This window comes from Zootoca vivipara, chromosome 4, assembly GCF_965207765.1.
Source record: "Zootoca vivipara chromosome 4, rZooViv2.hap1.1, whole genome shotgun sequence".
Classification (NCBI taxonomy): domain Eukaryota; kingdom Metazoa; phylum Chordata; class Lepidosauria; order Squamata; family Lacertidae; genus Zootoca; species Zootoca vivipara.
Window position 1 is genome coordinate 49,831,746 of NC_142587.1, and position 21,489 is coordinate 49,853,234.

A 21,489-nucleotide genomic window follows, 5' to 3' on the forward strand; every position below is an offset into this window, starting at 1 on the left:
TGAGTCTATATTTATGAAGCCATTGATCATGAGTATTATCATAAATTGCCTTTGAGCCTTTTGTGTACTCGAAGACCGATTGTGATTAATGGGTAAGAGAATGTTGTGGAAAGGCATTTTAAATACAAATATGAACTTTGCTGGCTAGTCACAGAATTACCTACAGCTCAGGACCACAATACCTGAAGGACCGCCTCTCCCCATATGAACCGACCCAGACTTTGTGGCTATCTTCTGCCCCTCTTCATGTACATCTTCCATGAGAGGTCCAGAGGGAGACAGCACGAGAACAGGCCTTTTCTGCAGTGGCTCCCCATTTATGGAATGCTCTTCCCAGGGAGGTTCGTCTGGTGATTTCATTATACATCTTTAGGTCCCAGGCAAAACTGTTCCTCTTCAACCAGGCCTTTGGCTGATTAATATTCTATGGCCTTTGAAATGTGTTTGTGAGAGGAGGGGCTATTGGCTTGTTTTGTTTCTAACTATTTATTTTGTGCTTTTATCTTGTGAACTGCCCTGAGATCTTTGGATGAAGGGCAGTATATAAATTTAATAAATCAATCAAATACCTTCCAAAGACAATGAAGTAGGAATCAGTCCAACCCTCTTAAGTAATCCCCACCCCCACCCCCAGATTACTGTTGTGTGAAGGGGAGAGTTGTGATGAGCCTGTTGGCCCTGCCCTCTCCATCATGTCCATGTTGCTGGTTTCATTGCCTTCTACATAATGGGAGGGGGAGGTTCTGCAGTGACTAGCCTGATGTGCAATCATAGAATTGCAGAGATGAAAGGGACCACAAAGGTCATTTAGTTCAACTGCCTGGAATGCAAGAATCTGTTGCCCATCATAGGGCTTGAACCCACAACTCTGAGATTAAGAGCCTACCAACTGAGTTCTTACTCATGTAGGCTTCCCATTTAATCCTGTCAGTACTATGATCTTCCAATGTTCTAAAGATGATGTCATTGTGGTCTAGTAAGAGAAAAGCTAAGTGTGATGACTTCATGCCACACATTGCCATGCCAATGTATAAGGAAAGAAATAACACAGAGGAGAATCTTAGTGTCCCCAGTTTTAGTACTTATTGCTTTTCTTTAAGGAATTGCTACACTCCCCTTCCAAAAGGCTTCCAGGGTAGTTTAACAAAAGTTAAATTAACAGTAAATGAAATGCAAACAACAACATTTGAACACCACAAGATATAAAAAAACAGTAGAAAATAAAATAATAAATTGTAAAGCTGCATAAAAGCAATTTGCAGAAGATTTTAAAGCTCAAGGGAGGGGAAAATCTGGAGCCAGAATGACATCAAGGTTGATGTCTGGTGAGCCCTCCTGAGGAGAGGATTTGCCCTGGGGGAAACTGGTGGTGATAGGCAAAAGTCCACCCTCTGGAGAGGAGCTCTTGGGATAAATTGTTCCTTTGCAGGGGGTGAGCAAAGGTTTGGAGAATTCAGGGAGCCCAAGGAAATCTGACATAATCCAGAGAACACTCACTTTCCCTTCTCTCTCTTTCATCAATGCTGTACTGATGTGAGCTATTTTGGATAAAATGTTTAGCTGAAAAGCTGGACAAAAATGCAATGTAATGTAACGTAATATAATAAATGCTGCAGAGTATGCTAATGTGGTACTATTTTCTCATTCTGTGCATTTGACTGGTGGAATTCTTGTCAAAATGGTTGAATGCCAATAGTCCCAAGTGTATCATCCCCCAAAGTTTCTCAGCAAATACTACCAAGTATCCATCAGAGGACGAAGGTATAATTGTGTTCCAGTACCTCCAGCAGATGTGATATAAGAGCTGAAATGAGCATGAGTGGAGAACCGTAATGATTATACATTAAAGTGGATAAACAATTTTGTCGCTATGGAGCGTAGGAGGAAACACAGCTTATGACTGCTTGGGGCTATATAAATGTTTAAGGCAGTGGTTTTGCAGAACATCAAAGGCACATCATTAAAAGTGGCAGGGAAAACCAAACTCACTTTGAATTTGTCTTTATAGGGAAGGGAAAGGGGAATGAAAGCTACATGGCTGGTCAAACTGTACGCTGATAAAGCATATGTCTTCTTGTGCAACCCATACTTTTTGACACCAAGATGATGCAATCTTCAGGGTAGAAATCAAAATCAAAGGGGAATTCCTAGCCATATAGAATCCCCCTTTAAACCCTCATTTTCACCTTCATTCCTTTTCTCCCCATCCTCATTTTTCTCAAATCTCCCTTGCATACAGATCACACCCATTTCCATACTGTCTCCTCTCTCCTATTCTGCAGCCCTCTTTGCACACAAACACCATTATCACTCTCTCTTGCACACAGGCCACCCCCCATTTCCATGTCTTTTCCTTTCTTTTATTCTGCAGCCTCCTTTGTGTGCACGCCCCATGATGATAGATGTTACTGTATCTTTATTATGAATAGACTCTTAAGACAAGCCTGTTACCTTGGCTCAGTTGCAGAAGGTTAAGTCCAGTTGATAGCTATAGTACATATACAGTATGTGAGTTTCCTTGTTAATAAAAAAAATGTTCTAAATTACTACATTGAATCTGGAACTTGATGTTGAAGACAGTGCATGATACCACATCCTTTATTTCTCTTGCATGAGGCAGCTGATGAAAAGAAGAGGGGAAAGTTTAAGTACAGCAAGAAGAGAAGGACACGGGGCGGAGGCGGGGAATGGCTGTTTTAAACAACAGCAGACATTCGAAGAAAGCAGGGCTAGGAAGATACTGAATGGTTGCTTTAAACAAAAACCAAAAACAAACCAGTTTTAATAAGGAGGGAAAAAACCAGAGATGGGTACAACACAGAACACCAAAAAGCTAACACAACAGAGCCTTTCCAAACTTCCTTCTCACTGTACTCAAGCCTTGTTTTAAACTGTCTCTCTCCCCAATGTTGCTTCCTATTAGCTCTACTCAAACATCTGCCATTCTTTAAAATCACCTCTTTTTCCTATCTATATCTTCCCCCCCTTTTCAGTGTCTCCCTCTTCTCACTGTACTCAGACTTCTCCCTCTTCCATTCCTCAGCTACTTCATGTGAGAGAGATAAAAGATGTGGCATCCTCAAATATTCCATAGTACTTTACTCAAAGCTCTGCTGTTGTTTAAGACACCCGTTTCCTCTCAGTTTCCTCCATCCCTGCTTTTGCTCAAAATTCTGTTGTTGTTTTAAACCATCACCTTTCCCTTCTCAACATCTCTCCATTCTCACACCCATGTCATGACCACTGCTGTTGCACAACCCGCCTTCGCTTTTGCTCCCCTTCCCCCCTCCATGACTTCATGCAAATCCCATATTGTAAAGTGGCACTACACATGGCGGTGGGAGCTATGCAATGACATTCTTACATTTTTATTCTGTAGAAAAAAATAACCATTCCAAGCCGATCAGGAGCCTGGGGCAGTGTGGCCAGCCGCCCACGAGGTGGGGCCAGCCAGGGCAGGACGCTCTGCGGGGCCTCCGAGGAGTCTGCCTGCCTCCTCCCACTCAGCCACCCTACAGCTGGGGAGGAGGTGGCAAGCGGACCGTTTGGAGCAGCTCGGAGCCTGCAGGCACCAAAACCACCATGTCACTCCCAGGAGAGATGAATGGCTCGGGTGTGCTGCAGGCCCCCCAGTGAGTGCTGCCTAGCATTTTGTCACCCCCCTCAGTGGTGACACCCAGGGCACAACCACCCCCTCTGCATCCCCCTTCCTCTGCCCCTGATTCCAAGTAGGAATCACTATGATAAACTCCTATTCTGTTATCATTTCTAACATTTCTTATTCTGTGACATTTAAGCATGTATTTAATTCATAATAAAATCCCAACTGAGTTCAAGTGCTCATTGGAGCTGTAGGTCTGAAGGTCACCAGGCTGAGGAAGGGTCTACAATGAGACTGGCTTGCCAAGGTTTCAGAAAAGAATCCTTACCAGACCTACTTGGAGATGCAAGGGACTGAATCTAGGATTTTGTACATGCAAAGCATGTGCTCTAACTGAGCTACAGCTCCCGTTCATTTAATGGATGTCAATAATGACAATTATTAGTCAGATCAAACTGATATAGAAGCATTAGGAGCACTTGCAAATATCAAGGGAAATGGATTCAATATGTAATCTCTGTAAACTTAATTATTTAAGGTGGTATTCTTCTGATTATAAATCTCTTGTAAGTTTTGAAAAAGATTATCTGTGTGTGTTTGTGTGAGGGTGTGCGTGTGCCTGTGTGCGCGCAGAGAGGAATGGACTGATCCTGACTGCATTATTTAAAAGGGAACCACTCTTGTTTGGTATTGATTTTTATTCTCTTCTAAAACTGCTAGTTGTTGTCCATACATTATGGTCTAGTCTAGATACAGATTAAACAATTTTCAGCCAATAGAGAGTAGGCGTTGGACAGCATGCAAATGTGCCTTTTAGAAAAAGTTTGTCAACAATGGTTGTTCTCCATTGTCTCCCACCCTTTTACACCACCACCAAGTTTTCCAGAGAAAAAGAATAGGAAACTCCATTTTAGGGAACAATCCTGTACTGAAGATACACCCTCCAAGGGGTATAGGGCTTAGTGGAAGCCCCATAAGAGCAAAATAAGCACTGCCACAAACAGTGAAGAAAGAACATAGCCACCATGGCTCGGAGTCACTGACAGCCTTATCCTGAAACAGCATAAAAGCCCTGCTATGGTGTAATTTGATTTTGTTCACATTTTAACGCAAAGTTTCCTAATTTCCACTTCCTGAAACAAACATGCAAGCTGAGGTGCAGCTATGTTTCAACATATGCACCTCTCCAATTATGTGATAGTTTTCCAGCCAAAAAAAATTGTAGAAAAATGCATATATATTAGACGAAAGTATGCATTAAAATGCACACATCAGTGAAAACAGCAAGAGAAATACATTCTATTTAGAGTGCTTGCAAAATTCTGCATATTGAAGAAAATTGCATTAAAAATATGTATACTAAGGGGAAAGCATACTAAAATGCTGGTGTGTTTTCATGCAATTGCAACCAGCTATAGAAATGAGAAGAGAAACTGAAATTGACAGATTCATCCGTCCCTATGCACACTTCCATTGCTGCATCTGGTACAAGCTGTGCTTCTTTCAGCCTAAACCATAGAGATTGTTTTAAAAATTATCCACTTAGTTTGAAGTGGCCATATTGGGTAATATAAGTATGCCATCCTTAATTTATTTTTACATTTAATTCAATTACAGTTAACTATTTTTGGAGCCCTCTGATAAACCAGGACAAACGAGTTACATTTGCAAGGCTTTGAGATCAACTTCTATAAATGGTAACCTTTAAAACAGTTAGGGGTAAATGGATAATTTTCATTTTTTTGTGGGCATTTGCTGAGGGTAGTTTATTCCTGCACAACCTTGCAAAACAAAAAATGGAAAAACCCTCTAGTTAGCTTCAAAATCAAGATATATTTCCCCCAAAAGGTGGGTTTTTACACTAAAATCAAATGTGAGCTGCATGAGTCACACCAACTCTACACTCTTTAATATACGTTGTATTAGCATATCTTGAACTAGACATATACTTTGGCAGATATTTCTTCAAGGATATTGTAATCAGAAATATTTCTGGTGTGGGAATTAACACGATGTTTGAAATTCATTTTGAAAGCAGCTGCAAAGAATGTAAAATTCTGTTACTGTGAAGCCTTTAAAACAGTAATCCTTTGATATTTTTTCCTCTCTGATGGAGTGTGGTTTTGATTTTTAAACATTCATCTACACGTGTAACCTTTACCTAACATGAGTAATTCCATGTGCTTCAATGGGATAGCAGTATTAGTAATGCTTGCATTATCAGAGTCTTGGTTTTATGTACATTTCTGTAAATAGCATATTCATCTGTATCAAAGTGTGGCTAGCTTCTCCTTTCCTTCTCCACAAAGCGGATGGCTGATTAAGTTTACCCATTTTTAATAAGGGAAGGTGTGTAGTATCTATCCTAAACGAAGTGTGAAAGAGCAACAAGACAAATGCTCTAAAGGGACCCATAACATTGTTTGATCTAAACAGGGAATGGCCAGATTTTAAAAACTATTCCCAGTCCTCTTCCTTTATTCTGTTTACTTGAACCCTGTTCGTGTGGGGGTTTTTTTGCACATAGGGAACTCACACAAAGCCACTGGCCCTGCCCTCAAGGCCACATGGCCATGCTGCTGGCTCCACACCCAGTGTCATGAGATCAATCTAGCCTTGGCTTCCCATGTCCGCACTGCAAATGCAGATGTCTGAAGAGGAATCCCTATGCATGAGCAGCAGGAGTTTGACATGATTAGGAACCAGCCATACCACAACCACCCCAATCATGTAGCGGTTCTTCAGATGTCCATGATATACTATGTCAGGTGTGTGGAGGTTGGGGACAGGAGCAGTGCCTTAAACCATGATATGCACCTCCCCTCCATAAGATAAGTGAGTTGAAGGCAACAGGAGTACTTATATTGGATCAGGAAGAGCCAAGTATGGATCATTATATGCGACTTATAACTGGCAAAGTTCTTTGTAGTTTCTCTTGTTTGGCATTGCAACAGCCCTGTGAGGTAGGTAGGTCCACTTTGTTCACAAGATACAGGCAGGCAGCCGAGAAGAAATGCTTACACAAAACCATGCTGGAGCTATCAAAGGAAGGCAGCTGGTGCAGATTGCATGCCTCAGGCGTTGGGGGGGGGGGGAGAGATGGGGAAGTGATGGTATTTGGAAGGAAAGAAAGTTTTCAACAACAGGGGAGATTTGAACTTGCCTGAAAACAGAGAGGAAAGAGAGAGATTACAAGAAGATCTAATTTCCCAGAAAGCTCATCCAGCTGTAATTCTGTTAAAGGCTGCCTTCAAGGGACAGCACAATTATTAATGGCCAAAGCTTGCCCCCAACAAATCGCTTCATATTTGGACATATTGATCCCGCCATTATTAAAACAGACTTTAATCCGCTCTGAAGACTGAAATATGATTACCTGACACAGCAGCCTTCCCCGACTTAGTGATCTCCAAATGCTGTTGGGCTCCAGCAAACATCAGCCCCAGACATTGTGATGGGAATTGTAGTCTAACAATATATGGAGGGAACCAGGTTGTGGAAGGCTGCCTTACAGAGGTCCTCTGTATAAGGAATATTTTTGTTGCTTTGCATTTGCGCCACGATCTAAAACAGTTTTGTCTCATGGTTTTCCCTGAGTACTAGGAGTTTCCAAAGAAATTGCTTTCGGAAGATTACATTTGGAAGCAGCAATGTGACTCGTTCAGCCACATCGATGGGCATTAGCTTTGAAAAGTCATAACTTTACACCATTTCGTTTCTTCATAAGCCCTCAGGATCTGCCATCCAGGACACACAGAAACTCTCTAAGCGGAAGAAGCTGAAAAGCTGGCCACATGCCACGTCTGTTACTGCCTGACTGCCAGTGCAGCCAAAGGAACATCTTATTTGCCTCAGGACTTCAGCAAGCTACACTGAGCTCTGATGGATTATTGCCATCCATCAGATACTTCAGGAAAGCAAGCGCATGTCAGCCATTTTCCCTTTGGGAATGCTTCATGCGCAAAAGGCTGCTGAAGGAGATGGTGTACAGCAAGCACGGCTGGCCCTTATGGCACCAGAAAAATCCTTATGTAAAGGAACTCCACAGAGAAGGATTGCCGCTGGCTTTCAACCTGCCTTGTGCTAATGTGTGGAAATAAAAGGGGCTGTAATTCCCCAGAGAATTTGACTTGTTTTGTCCATTCTTGGGAGTGCTGAGAACCTTTATATACAGCTGTGCCAGAATGAGATACTATTGTTTGGCTTGGTACATTGTCTCAACCTCCTGAAATTTATGTCACAGGAAAGGAAGGAAACATGGCAAGGGGATTGTGATCATCAAGGCCTGGCACGGACTATTATTTTGTGTTGCCCATCTTTCCTCATCCATCAGGATCCTGATCTGCATATACATGTATTATGAATTCAATTGTCCTGTTTCTTACCCCTTGGTTACCATTTACCAAGGTGCAAAACGACCAGCACATGGATGCTCTTGCTTCTGCTGATTCTCAAGACTTTGGGCATGATAAATGGTGGCTCTTGGGAGTTGCTGAAAAGGGGAACCAATGGATCAGACTAGCCTCAGCCTTCTGCTATCAAATGGATTCATTATCATATTTCATTAATGAATGACTTGCATATTTTATTGAAGGATTCTGAAGGTTCTGTGAAGCGGATTAATGGCTACACTGCTCAAAGCCGTTTGCTCCATGGCAGCTAAAGTTACACCTCACATGGGGCAAATGGGTTGTGGAAAAATATCTTGTAGTAAAAAGGTAAAGGGACCCCTGACCGTTAGGTCCAGTCGTGACCGACTCTGGGGTTGTGCGCTCATCTTGCATTATTGGCCGAGGGAGCCGGCGTATAGCTTCCAGGTCATGTGGCCAGCATGACAAAGCCGCTTAATTTGTCCATCTAGATCAGTCCTTCCTAGCACTTGCACTCCCAGGTCTAAAGGCAAGAGGTCTTCCACATCCCCTGCTATCTGTTAACTGGAGATACCAGGGATTAAACTTCCGACCTTCTGCACGGAGACCATATGCTCAGTCACTAAGCTATGTTCCTTCACTGCTGTCAAATACGTATTCCTCTATCACACATTTATTAGATTCCCTTCTACTGGACAGGAGAACATGATGACAGGTTGTACCAGTGTTCATAGCTTCTTGGCCCATTGGACGTGGGGTCAGCACCAACAACTTGACCCTAAGTTTTCATGCCTCTCTCCTTTTCAAACTCCTTGCTCTGGCATAATTGTACTGGTGCTTGGCATGGCTCTCAGCGATGATGCAAGAGGACAAAAATGACACCTTTTACAATCATGGAGATCTGTATCGCTGATCCTATCCATACAGTGGTTCATGGAACCAGACTATAGATGATTACGGTAATATTATTATTTACTGCTTCAATTAATAGGTTTTGAGACATATATTCATTTTGCCCTTGCTGGCTGTTCTCTCTCCTTTTGTTCACCTCATTTCCTCTTCTGTTGACTCTTTATCTTATAATGGCTTTTCTTCTCCAGCCATAGATTCCAGTGTCTTTTTCTCTGCATTTTCCTCAGATTGGCCGGTGAATCTCAAATGGCATAGGTGAGAGCCCGGTGGGCAAGTCATGTGGCTGCCAATATTTCCTTCTCTTGAGTCCTTGAATGCAATCCAATTCCATTAGGTTCAATTGATTTATTTATTTTAAAAAAATCATTTGTTCATTGACCACAATGGGATGTGTGCTTCACCCTTTCTGTGAAAGGGGCTGATGAGCTATGACTTATAGGCCTGAGGAAGCCAAATAACAAATTATGTTGATTGGTTGTACTACTAAAGAGTATAAGAGGACTAAAATCTTGCTAAATATAACATCCACCCCTTATATTCCTTCCCTTCTTGTACATTTTTTGGTTGCAAGGTCCTCGGGGCAGGAACCTTTCTTTTGCTCAAGTTAATCTACACTTTGTGCTATATACTTCCCAGGTTAAAAAGTAGTCTTATATGCAGAAATATACAGTAAATCATCGCCACTGCACTGTCAGCACCTACATACTCAGGCAGCTGCTGCTGGAGATGTAGGCAACCAAGAGCAAATGTCCTCTGGCACTGCAAAATTACAGCACCTTTCTGGTATGGGCTCAGTTCATCTGCATTTATATTTTAGACATATTTACAACCTTCATTGGTCTGGGTCTTAGCCAAGTTTAGTGTGAATTTTTATAGGGGGAAAAGCACTGCTCCTATCCCGCCAACAAGTTCTGCCCTGGTTTCACTGGCCTTGCCCCATCTCCCTGTCCTTGTCTATGGACCAGTATTTAAAGCTGCCAACTGCCGTGCAAATATTGCAAAAGTGAGGCAACAGAAGCAGGCCCTTTGTTAATGAATACTTCACTATAAGGCTGCTTACACACTAAACCTTTAAAGTGCATTCAAAGCATGTCACACACACACACACACACACACACACACACACACACACACACCAACTCAAAGAATTCTGGGCACTGTAGTTTGGTAACAGTTGGTGGGAACTGTACCTCTGTGAGGTGTAACCCATAATTCTTTGAGGGAAAGAATGTGCTTTAAAGGTAAGTGGGTATGCAGCCTGAGCTGCATGAAGCAGTATGCTCATTCCACACACTGATATAGGAAATTTACGGCTGCCAAGCTTTAATCATAAGAGAAAAGGAGTTCAGGGAGGGCGGAGATATCATTTGTGTAATGTTCTATAGCTACAGAAAGCAGAATTTTGCTATTAGTCTCCAGAGGTCTATTGTACAAAATGAGTTAAATCCACGATACAGCAATACTTGATTTTAGGAAGCATGTAGCAATGTATTTCTTAGTGAGAGCTACCTCAGTAACAGGGGCTTAATTCCATTCATCTATTTTGCCCACTCCCCTCGCCCCACTTTAATAACTAAGGCTATAAGAAATGAATACTGTACATGAAAACAACGGCTGTATTTTTTTATTTGTAAAAGATTGTGGTCAATACTCCACATTACATTCCCATGTAGGTTTATGAGAACAAGAAATAGATGTAAAAAATACAGTATATTCCTGAGCCGTGGTGGTTTAATATAGGGAACATTCATTATGTTCTGTGGAGCTGTGAGGCCCTGGTCCTTGCAGAGTAAGTGAGGAGAGCTTCTTTAAAAGAAAAAAAATGGAAAGGAGTTAAAGGAAGGGCTCTGACTAACTTACAACTGTGGTTCTTTATGGGTTAAAAGATGTTAAGACTGTTTATTCCTGATGTAGCAAAGAAAGAAAGGTGAAACATGACCTGCTCTGCTTCTTTATGGATTAAAGGGGGAATAGAAGGAAAGGTGGAGTTCAATAAAGGAGGGGCTACCTCCTCTGGGAGAAGCACTTCAGATTCTCCTTTGGGGGTAGCCACAGTTGTACCATCCCAATGTTGCTTGACTCCAGCTCCCATCGGTTCCAGTCAGCACAGTCAATGATCAGGGATGATGGGAAGTGTAGTCCAACGTCATCTGGAGCAGCGTTTCTCAACCGCTGTTCCGCAGCACAGTACTGTGCCGCGGGACGCTGGTTGGTGTGCCGGGAGACGCTGGCAACGAGAAGGGCGATTTGCTGCCCTGTCACGTGACTGGCGGCCACCATTAGGGCCGCTGACCTGCCAGAAAGGAAGCCGGCCGGGTCACGACGGGGGCGGGGCGAGCGCAGCTCTCAACAGCCACCACCGCGGCTGTTTGACTCACTCTCGCTCCTCTTGCTGGCGGCGCCCGGGAGTTTTTTGGTCGGCGCGGGAGTGAGCGGCCTCTTCGGCAAGGAGTCCTGCAGAAGGTGAGGTGCTCTTCTTGCTAGCCCAGGGGTCGGCAACCCGCGGCTCCGGAGCCGCATGTGGGAGCCTCAAAAGGGAGCCTCACCAAGAAGCCCCAGCCCACACAGACAGGGACCGATCGGAGGTCGGTCCGTCATTTGTTCCCTTCCGCTGCAGAAACTCCGCCGCCGGGGCTGCGCGCACGGGGAGAAGGCGGCGAGTGGCTCTGCCAAGGACATAATGCAGAACAGACCCACAAAGGAACCCCTAAACAGTCTTTTGCCATTAAACTCCAACTTTTACACCATGCACTTTTTGCACCCGTGTGTGTAATGATTACGTCTCCCCTCCAAACTAAACAAAATATAGGGCGGCACAGAGTTGGTGTGCCGCGGGATTTTTTTTCATAGAACAAGTGTGCCGTGGCCCAAAAAAGGTTGAGAAACACTGATCTGGAGGTCACCACATTGGCTGTTTCTGCATTTCAACCTTGCTACTGGTTGTTCTTTCATACACACTGCACTTGCTTGCTGACTGGTCAAATTAAAGCTATTTTATTTTTGCACCTCTTTAGTCATCTGCATGTGCACTCCACAGCCAGTGGCGAAGCTACCTGCTCCGGCACCAGGAGTAGCGTACATCCGGGGACGTGGCTGGTGCGTGTCCCGGAGGGGTGTGCCGCTCGCAGGGGGCGTGGTGCATGTGGGGGGTGCACGGCAAGCGGCATGCGGCATGCGTCCCAGGGCATGTGCGGCGAGTGCCGAGCATCCTGGGGGGGCAGGGGCAGCCGCGATGTCACCTCCCCCCATGGCACCCGGGGCAGACCGCCTCCCCTGCCCCCACCCTCGTCCGCCAGTGACCACGGCAATAAGAACACATCAAAGGGCAAACTTTAGCAACCGAGTGGCGAGTGAGCTGTTGAATCATACTTTTTGCATGCCATCACAACCAATCATAATGGCTCAGCACCAGCCTTTGGTGCCAGATCCCTTCCTTCTCACTCACAAGCTTGTGAGGAGGGGAAATGGCACCCAAAGGAAGCAAGGACCATTTTCTAAACTACTTTTCACTATCCGGAACAAAGTCTTCTGAGCATGCTCCATGTTTGCATTCCCCATGTGAACTCTTGAGAATTCCACAGTTGTTGTTTTTATTCTTCCATATTTAAACTACACTTCCCAGACCTCCCAGCAACAATGCAAGTTCTAAGCATACCCGTAAGACTCTTTTTTTGGCCAAACACAGGGAAGTAGTCAGCTTTTGCAAGCCCCTCCCTGGTGCTCTGTTCCCCTTACCCCAAGTCTTGGTAAGTTTATGAAAGTGGGAGAGAAAGGAAAGTATAAAACGAAAGAACAGGCGACAGTGCAGGATCTTTGCAGGCTGGGTCTTTCTGAGAATTACGGAACTCTTGGAAGAAGCCCAGTTTTTCTGAGACTCCGCAATGTGCACTTTACAGAAAGCAATTCCATATTTGAAAGACTGTCGGTAAACAGTACTCTGTTTGAAGGACTCTTCCATTTGAACATTTGTCTAGTCCAAGTCTAATTCAAAGATAAGTAGCAGCCTTGTACCTGGCATTGCTCAGGAATTCCAATAAACCAAAAATTCAGTGTTGTTTTGAAAATCAGTGGTTAAAACCAGTGAATTTTAATTCAGAATTTTGATTCAAAATGGCATCCAATTGTATCCAGAAATAAACGAAACCTGATCCTTGATCTCAGGAACCATTGTGCAAAATTTGGCTATGATATCTTAGGCGGTCCAAATACATAGCAAACAAGCAAGTTTCCAAAATATGTAGTAGAAGAATGATTAGAAAGGGCCCTGAGATTGCCCTTCAGCAATAAGTATCTGGACAGTAGACTAAGCAGGAGCAAAGGTTCACAGTCCTCCCCAGTATGGTGTGATGTATTGTATAGCCATTTAAATTATAGTGATAATTCTAAATTTGCATCTAAGTATATGTTAGTATATACAAATGTTATGCAAATCTGGATCTTTTTTGATGGTATGTACATGGCCACTATGCTTATTCAAGAAAGGCTCAGAAAGATCTCACCCTGTTCCTAACTGAGATGGATGGGTTTCATCCACCAAGACCCAAAATTACTTCCTTAGGCATTTGCCAGCAAGTAGCAAGAGTTTTTATCCTGCCTATGGCATCACATGACTATATGACTAAGGGCAGCAGGAATAAAAACCCGGAATTCAGTAGGAGTGGAGCAAAAGAGATCTCAGCTGAACAACAAGGTCCAAGGTTAATGGATACTTTCCAAGTAATTGTGTGTGCATGTATGCAATGAATTCTTCCTGTGGTTATTTTTTTTTTTGCACCTTGTGACAAAGATAAGGGCGTTATCAGCACAGGAGAATCACTCCCTTTCCCCAAACAGGTGTGCACCTCTTACATGCATATTGAGTACATAAACCAATTGAATGGTTTAGAACAACAGAGGGCAGTATAGTGGTGACCTGTGTGCAAATGTCCCCTTGAAATTCTCCACCCTATGTGTGAGCAGAAAAACCGAGAAGAAGGGACTTTACTAAATTTCTTGGGGGGGGGGGAGACTTCTAAAAAAAAGGGAGGACAGCAACTCACCATTGGCAGCAGCAAACTGCATTCCCCCCTCCACCCACAAGGTAGTGCTTTGTTTTTGCTGCTGTGATAGAGAATTTAGGAGAAAATCCTGCAAAACGCCTTCTTTTGGGGGTGGGGGGGAGCTGCGATGAGAAAGTAAAAAATGCGAGAAATTTTCTTGGAATTTACCATGTGACATCAAATCTAATGTACACTTCAAGTTTTCACAGCCTTGAAACCCCAAAAAAGTATTTGCTGGCGAATGTAAATGTGCGATCGAATCTCATGCGAACCTTAATTTTCACAATGCAATTTGGCATTAGATTCGAGTAAATACAGAATTTTCTGGCTTAGTTGTACCGGAGACAAAACTGGTGTTCATTCAACACCCCTCACACATTCAATGAACATGTGAGGTGGGAAAGGAAACCCCGTGTCCTGGCCAGGCCTTCCCCACCTTCATGCAACTTTTGACCGTGCCCTGGGTGGCCAAACATTCAGCATTAGTAAGAAAGGGGCCCTATGTACAGATTCTTCTGTATGTGTATAGCATTCCACTACCTGACTGGGAATTTAAGCTAATCACAGTTGTTCAGATATACAAGCTGGGTAAAGAGGTACAAGAGTTGCAATAATGCCAAATGTGTAGCTGCTGGGGAGAGCATGATCAGATGTCACAGTGGTACAAGAAGGGCATGCCCAGGAAATGTGTTCTCACTGCCCTCTCACATGTTCATTGAACACAAAAAGGGGTTCTATGGGTGCTCCTGAGGAATAATCAGACGTGGTTTGAAACATAGGAGGCCAATAGGCTTCTTTAAATGGTTCTGGGTGTTTGAATGGCATTATTCTCCGTTCTGACACTTAAAAACTTTGTGGTGGTGTTGCGCATGAAAATGACCTCATTTCCTAAGTTTGGTAAGAATATTATTTTGATAGTGAATCTTTTGCCATGAATCATTTATTAACAGTTATAATGACCAGGCAATGAAAGAATCCGAATGTTTTATTTCAAATTTGCGGAGTATAACTAGCTGAACAAGCAAGAATAAGCTCACCTGCTTTACATTCCATTTATAGGGTTGCTTGTTTGTAAGGAAATAACTGGATTGAGTAATCAAGTATCTCATTGAAATTTGGTAAGCACATTCAGGACACAATTCTACATTTTAGGTTCAAGTACAAATTCACCTGCCCTCCCGATACCTATTTTCAGAGAAAAGGAAATTACAAATTGTATCAAATTACAAATTGAGAGCCAGTGTGGTGTAGTGGTTAAGAGCGGTAGACTCGTAATCTGGGGAACCAGGTTCACATCTCCGCTCCTCCACATGTAGATGCTGGGTGACCTTGGGCTAATCATACTTCTCTGAAGTCTCTCAGCCCCACTCACCTCACAGAGTGTTTGTTGTGGGGGAGGAAGGGAAAGGAGAATGTTAGCTGCTTTGAGACTCCTTCGGGTAGTGATAAAGCGGGATATCAAATACATTTTCAGTGTGATAGAAGAATAAGAGTTTGTATTTGCATGGATCTACCTCAATTAAGGTTAGTGTACAGAATTCTATGTTTCAGGTTTAAACCTGTGCTTAACATCCACTCTTGTTTTCAAGGAGAGGGAAAAAGCACCCTGCAAGGTGAGATCTCCTGTGGACACTTGAGCTATCTGAATATAAGTTCCTATGTATGCCCACCATAATTTTCCATTTAAAATTAGAATGCTAGCTTGACCCCTGCACCTCTTTGTAAAGGGAGTGTGAAAGATGCAAAATACATTGTTGTGTGTTACCCGGGACATCTCCGAGCATTGTGTTTTTACTAGTAAAGATCTTCAGTAAATAAGATGGAATGTGCTGTAGTCACTCATGCAATTAGGGGATGAAAATGTGTATATAGCTATCTTTAAAAGCACATTCCATCAGTCTCGTTAACCGAGAGCTGAAGAGTAACAAATCCTTACTCTGTCCTGAAGGGGAGCGTGGGCAAAGTGACACATTTAAGACATCATTTGCCCTCTCTCTTTCAAATGACAGGCCACCACCCATCTAATAAAGGGATGTCAGTTCAAATTATTAAGTGATCTGTCTTTGCCCCCCACACTCACCTTTTGCCAGCTGAGGAATTCGTTCCTTGCCAAGTCGCATAAATATATTGCTCTCTCCTCAATCTAGCTGTACACCCCTTGTTATAAAGAGCTGGGCAGTTTTGGGGTGAAAGGGGGACCATCTCCTGAAGTGATTTCCTCTGGTATTTCAGTCCCCATAATCCCTTCTGGGACTGGTGCATCATACAATTGAATTGGCAGCTTATTTAATTTTAAGACACATGGGTTACTTTTGCTTTGTATTTGAGGGGTGGTGGTTGCTATGTGTTGTCACTAGATCCCAGACATCCATCTCTATCTATCTATCCATCCATCCATCCATCCTTTTAGCCTAGGTAACCGGGGCTACTCACATTATTTATTGTTTATTAAATTGATTGGACTTGTCACAGGCAACTCACAGTATGTTTACAAAAAATGTGGACACCAAAGTTGAAGGGGCAGCGTGTGTGAAGGTGTGTGATGTTGGGGTCAACAGAGCCTTTCCACTCCATTGTGCCAATGATTGCCCTATACATTAGCACTGTATGAAAAGGACTTGCATCTCATGCCCCACATTTTAACTGCATTGAACTCACATATATTAATACAAAGCCTGAAATTAATACTTTTGCCCTAACCTTTCCCAAATAAAACTTAGGGCAATGTGCATTGTCTCACACAATTTATGCACATGGCACTGTGAGGTAGGAACTTAGGCACATCAGAAGAGCCCTACTGGATTTGGTCAAGGACCCAACTAGTCGAGGACCCAGTTCCCACAGTGGCCAATCACATGCCTCTGGCAAACCTGCAAGCTAGGTTAATGTGAGACTTAAGCTGTGCCCAGAGGTTGCCTCCACACAAAAATTAAATACAGGGCTGACCGCACCATCACACTCAAGACTGAAAGGGATGCCTACGCGCCTACAGGTCTATACACAAAGCTGAGCCACATGATTTGGAACCCTGAATGCCCAAGATTCCAGATCATGACTTTCAAGACTTCAAATAGAAGTCTGGGAGTGGGCCAGTGGGGGGGGGAGGAAGCAACATCAAGAGAGACAGCAGACACAGTCTGTTCCTTCTCCATTCTTTTTACATGCAACTTCTAAAGGCTTTCATGTCAAGGTCAAGGTCACCCACTGAGTTTCACTGCTGAGCAGGGAGCTGAATCCGGGTATTCCCAGTCTGTGTCCAATGTTACAGCCCTTCTACCCTACTGACTCCCACAATGTGTCAAGAAGGAGATAAAAGGAAGCATGATTTATATTTCCTCAGAAGATGGGATTTCAGTTTTCAGAGATAGATAGATAGATAGATGATGATGATAGATAGATAGATAGATAGATAGATAGATAGATAGACAGAATCAAGTTTCTCACAAGTATTATTCAGAAGAACAAAGTCTCTGCGGCTTCTTGGTCACTCAACATCTCACTCAGGTCCTAGAAAGCCCTTGTGCTTCTCGTGTTTAATCGTATGCTATCAGAACATGAAGTTTCAAGAGAAAAAGAAGAAAGCTCCACCAATTAACTGAAATGGGCAAAAGAGACGGATGATAAGATCAAACTAATGAATACGCTATGCTGTTTCTTTTTCCACAGCTATAAAAGGGTAACAAAGCTGATGCCCATCCGGAAGCAGGAAAACAGGAAAATCAAACGGAATTAAGTAAATCGAGTTGGAGGATCAGCATTTCTGAATGGTCGAGAGCATCCGAAATCCAAATGTTTAGCTTACTTGGGAGTCTAACTGTTCTTAGTACAAAAACAATCACATCCTCTGGGCCATTCTCTGCTAGCTGCATACACAAGGCTATTTTGGGACATTGTTTTCATTGCCATATTTGACCCGCTCTTTTCCATTACATTATGTCAGGTTTCAGCCAGATAATAAGATGAAGGCGGGTGGGGAGCAGAATCAGAACACAGTTCACTGAATGATCAGATTATTCTATCAGGAGCCCTGGCCAAAATCTGTTGATGCAAAAAGCTAGATAAAGTGATTGGCTTTCTGCTAGCATTTAGCACAACTTCATTTAATAATAATAATAATAATAATAATAATAATAATAATAATAATAATAAGGCAACTTCCCTTGTTTCAGGTTTGTTTTTCATCTTGAAAGCAGGAGGAAATTGTCCAGAGATTTGTTTTTATACTTTGTTTAAGGCAGTTGAAAAAAGTTTACAGGCTTTCCTCATTTTCTGCATCACAGGAACAATGTAAGCATGCATAATAGAATGCAAATTTATTTCCTGTTGAAGGACTGTAAATTAATGATCCAATAATGCTAGACAGCTCTGGCAGAGTTTGGAGCACTTTAAATTAGCCCCCAATGTGGCTTTCTCTGGGAGTCCAACTTTCAATAATAGCTATTCGACACTGATTTGGGAACGTATGATTAATAATGTGAGTTTCTTATTTTTGGTACAGGCTTATTCCTATTTTTGGTACATGGTAAGCACTGAATTGGAGAGAAGGGAGATTTCCTCTGAGAGGAACCGAATGTGAACTGTAGCTGTGTGAATGACGATTGTATGAATAGGGAGTGACAAAGGAAGGGAGCTAAATCTGATCCAAGAGAATAAAGCTATGCACAACAGCAATTAGGTTTAATCTTTTTATAAAAAAAATAATAATAATCAGGAAAACCTTTGGAAAAGTACTGCATAAGAATGGGGCCACATCAAATAAGCTGGTTCATTTAAGGTATGTGACAAAGGGACACTTAATGCAATTTGCATGCTAAAACGTTGACCTTTTCCAGTTTATTTATTCAGCTGTGAGCATCAAGTGGGAAAGTGAATAAGCTCTGGAAGAATGAGTGTGTTTAGCCATGTATTCAATACACATGGTCAAAACATCACAGGAGGAGGAATCCTCCTGGTTCTTGGGCAATGCATTTCTCCTGAAATGCGTCTTGCTGGTATCTTTGTGAAAGCTCTTAAAAGGAAAACACACCTCTTTGGATGGATGGAGAGGTAATCCACACTGAAAGAACAACAATTTCCTTATTCTCCCCACAAACACACATACACACACCCTTCTGGTTGACTCCACCCCATTGATTTCATCCTTTATCCTAGGCACTATTAATAAACTTAACAAATACAGAATATTACACAATAGCCTTCCTAAAAGAGGTTCTTAACTTTGTGCAAGTGTCAACTCTACCCTACTTGAATTGGGTAGAATTCTGACTCTTCTGCCAGAAATAGAATTCTCCTTTATAATGAGAAAGTGCGTCCAAAAATACTATTGCTCTATTACTGGAGCTGTCATGTCATTTGGAAAAATGCATTATACATCCAGAAACTGGAAACAATTTCACTGGAACAGATACATGCATGCTGAAATTACCTTTTTGTTACACTCTCTCTCTCTCTCTCTCTCTCTCTCTCTCACACACACACACACACACACACACACACACATACACACACAGAGTTCCTTTTCATGCACCATACCACCTGCATTTTTACTTATGTATGCAAAAATATGTTCAGCTAAAGCAGCTACTTGACAGAGAGCAATGAGAAGCAAAGCGATTCCCCCCCCCCCGAAAAAGGTCAGCTTTGCACTTTGATGTCTAAACTTTAGCATACATCAGCTTGCTTTTGAAGGATGCAAAACGTATACTAAAATCAATCACTTTGCTTCAAGAAGACACAATGCCCGCCTACATTCATTCCTAATGAAAATGAGAAACAAGGCTACTTATTTGGGATCTTTGCAAACTGCAAAGCTGATGCTTCAAATGCCAGCAAACTCTTTCGAGAGTAACGAAAGGCTGTTGCATTTCTTTTAAGTCTGTCTCAGTGCAACCCTCATGCATTACTTAGGCAGAAGTAAGTCCCACAGAGTTCAACGGGGCTTACTGCCAGGTAACTGGATATAGGATTGCAGCCTCTGGGAGGATTACCTACTCGTTCTAAAACAGGTCAGTTCACTATTTGCTAATCATGTCTTACATCTCCCTAGGAAACCTTAATCTAGCCGTTGTTAAACTCTCCGATGGATGCCAGCCTTTTTGAAACTTAAAACATTCCACAGTTTGAATCCTCTTTTTTCTATTTAGCCTTCTGTCTGATTCAAAAGAATTTGCATCGTTCTCTTCTGTTCATCCTCCTGTTCTCTTCTACCTTCTCCCCTCCATATTAAAAGCATTTTGTCCACTCACCTCACTCATGATTGTTAGGAAATGACAGTTCGCAGATTTTCCACTTCCTCAGAACAAGGCTACTGTACCAAGCTCTTCACACACTGTTTCTAGCTTTTCTCTTAAAAGGGGCTGCCCAGTGGCATCATGGCTCTACTAAACCAATAAGAAGCATTCACCTGCTCAACCAGCTTTCAGCAGGCATTTGAGGACACGAGGAGCCACCTAATGGTGAGAACGGGTAAAGGCCGAGAAGTTCTACATGGAAATGCCATGTTTATAAAGAGAAAGAGAAAAAGTCGCCACAAAAGGCAAGGGAAAAGAGGGGGTGTGAGGATGGCGGAGCTCTTCTTCCTGATGGTGACACAAATAAAAATAATAACAAGCCTAAAGGTCATGGCAGTGAAGGAGCATCCAGGTCACTAACCAACCAAAAATCTCTCCCCTCTTCTTAAGTAAAATAAAAAAATTCCTTCAGTAGCACCTTAAAGACCAACTAAGTTTTTATTTTGGTATGAGCTTTCGTGTGCATGCACACTTCTTCAGATACAGTGAAATGGAAGTTTCCAGGCACTTATGTAGAGAAGGGGTGGGGAGGGGTGGGGATGGGGAGGGGGGATCACTCAGAAGGGTGGTGGAAATGGGTGATTGACTGACTGATAGCTGTTGATGACCGGAAACGACTGCAAATGGTTTTGCATGAAAAAGCAAGGGTGGAGATGGCTGAAGATCGCTTATCATGTATAATGAGATAAGAACCCGGTATCTCTGTTCAAACCAGGTCCCTCCATGGTTTTGAGCTTGGTGATAAGTTGCAATTCAGCAACTTCTCTTTCCAGTCTATTTCTGAAATTCTTTTGTAGTAAGACAGCTACTTTGAGATCTTGTATAGAATGTCCTGGGAGATTGGAGTGTTCTCCTACTGGTTTTTCTGTCTTCTGGTTCCTGATGTCAGATTTATGTCCATTTATCCTTTGGCGTAGGGTTTGGCCTGTTTGTCCAATATAGAGAGCTGAAGGGCACTGTTGGCATTTGATGGCATACACAATGTTAGAGGATGAGCAATTAAATAGTCCTGAGATGGTATGTTGGATGTTGTTGGGGCCAGTAATGGTATTGTCTGGGTGTATGTGGCAGCAAAGTTGGCATCTGGGTTTATTGCAGGCTCTGGTACCAGTGTCCATGTTAAGTCTGGTGGTTGTATTATTGTGGGTGAGGAGTTGTTTAAGATTGGGTGGCTGTCTGTAGGCAATGAAAGGTCTTCCTCCCAGAGCTTGAGAAAGGGAGCTGTCATTGTCCAGGAGAGGCTGTAGATCTCTGATGATGCGTTGTACTGTTTTAAC

General features: G+C 42.8%; 1 protein-coding gene across 1 annotated transcript in view; it reads right to left on the reverse strand.

Moving 5' to 3' along the window:
• Window positions 1–20,230, reverse strand: part of PCP4 (Purkinje cell protein 4) — a 47,853-nt gene extending 27,623 nt beyond the window's left edge. Inside the window, exon 1 of the mRNA XM_035115802.3 lies at window positions 20,168–20,230. Coding sequence (XP_034971693.1) covers window positions 20,168–20,176 — 9 coding nt within the window. The 5' untranslated portion in view covers window positions 20,177–20,230. The remainder of the gene's footprint in view (window positions 1–20,167) is intronic.
• Between the last annotated feature and the right edge of the window lie 1,259 nt (window positions 20,231–21,489).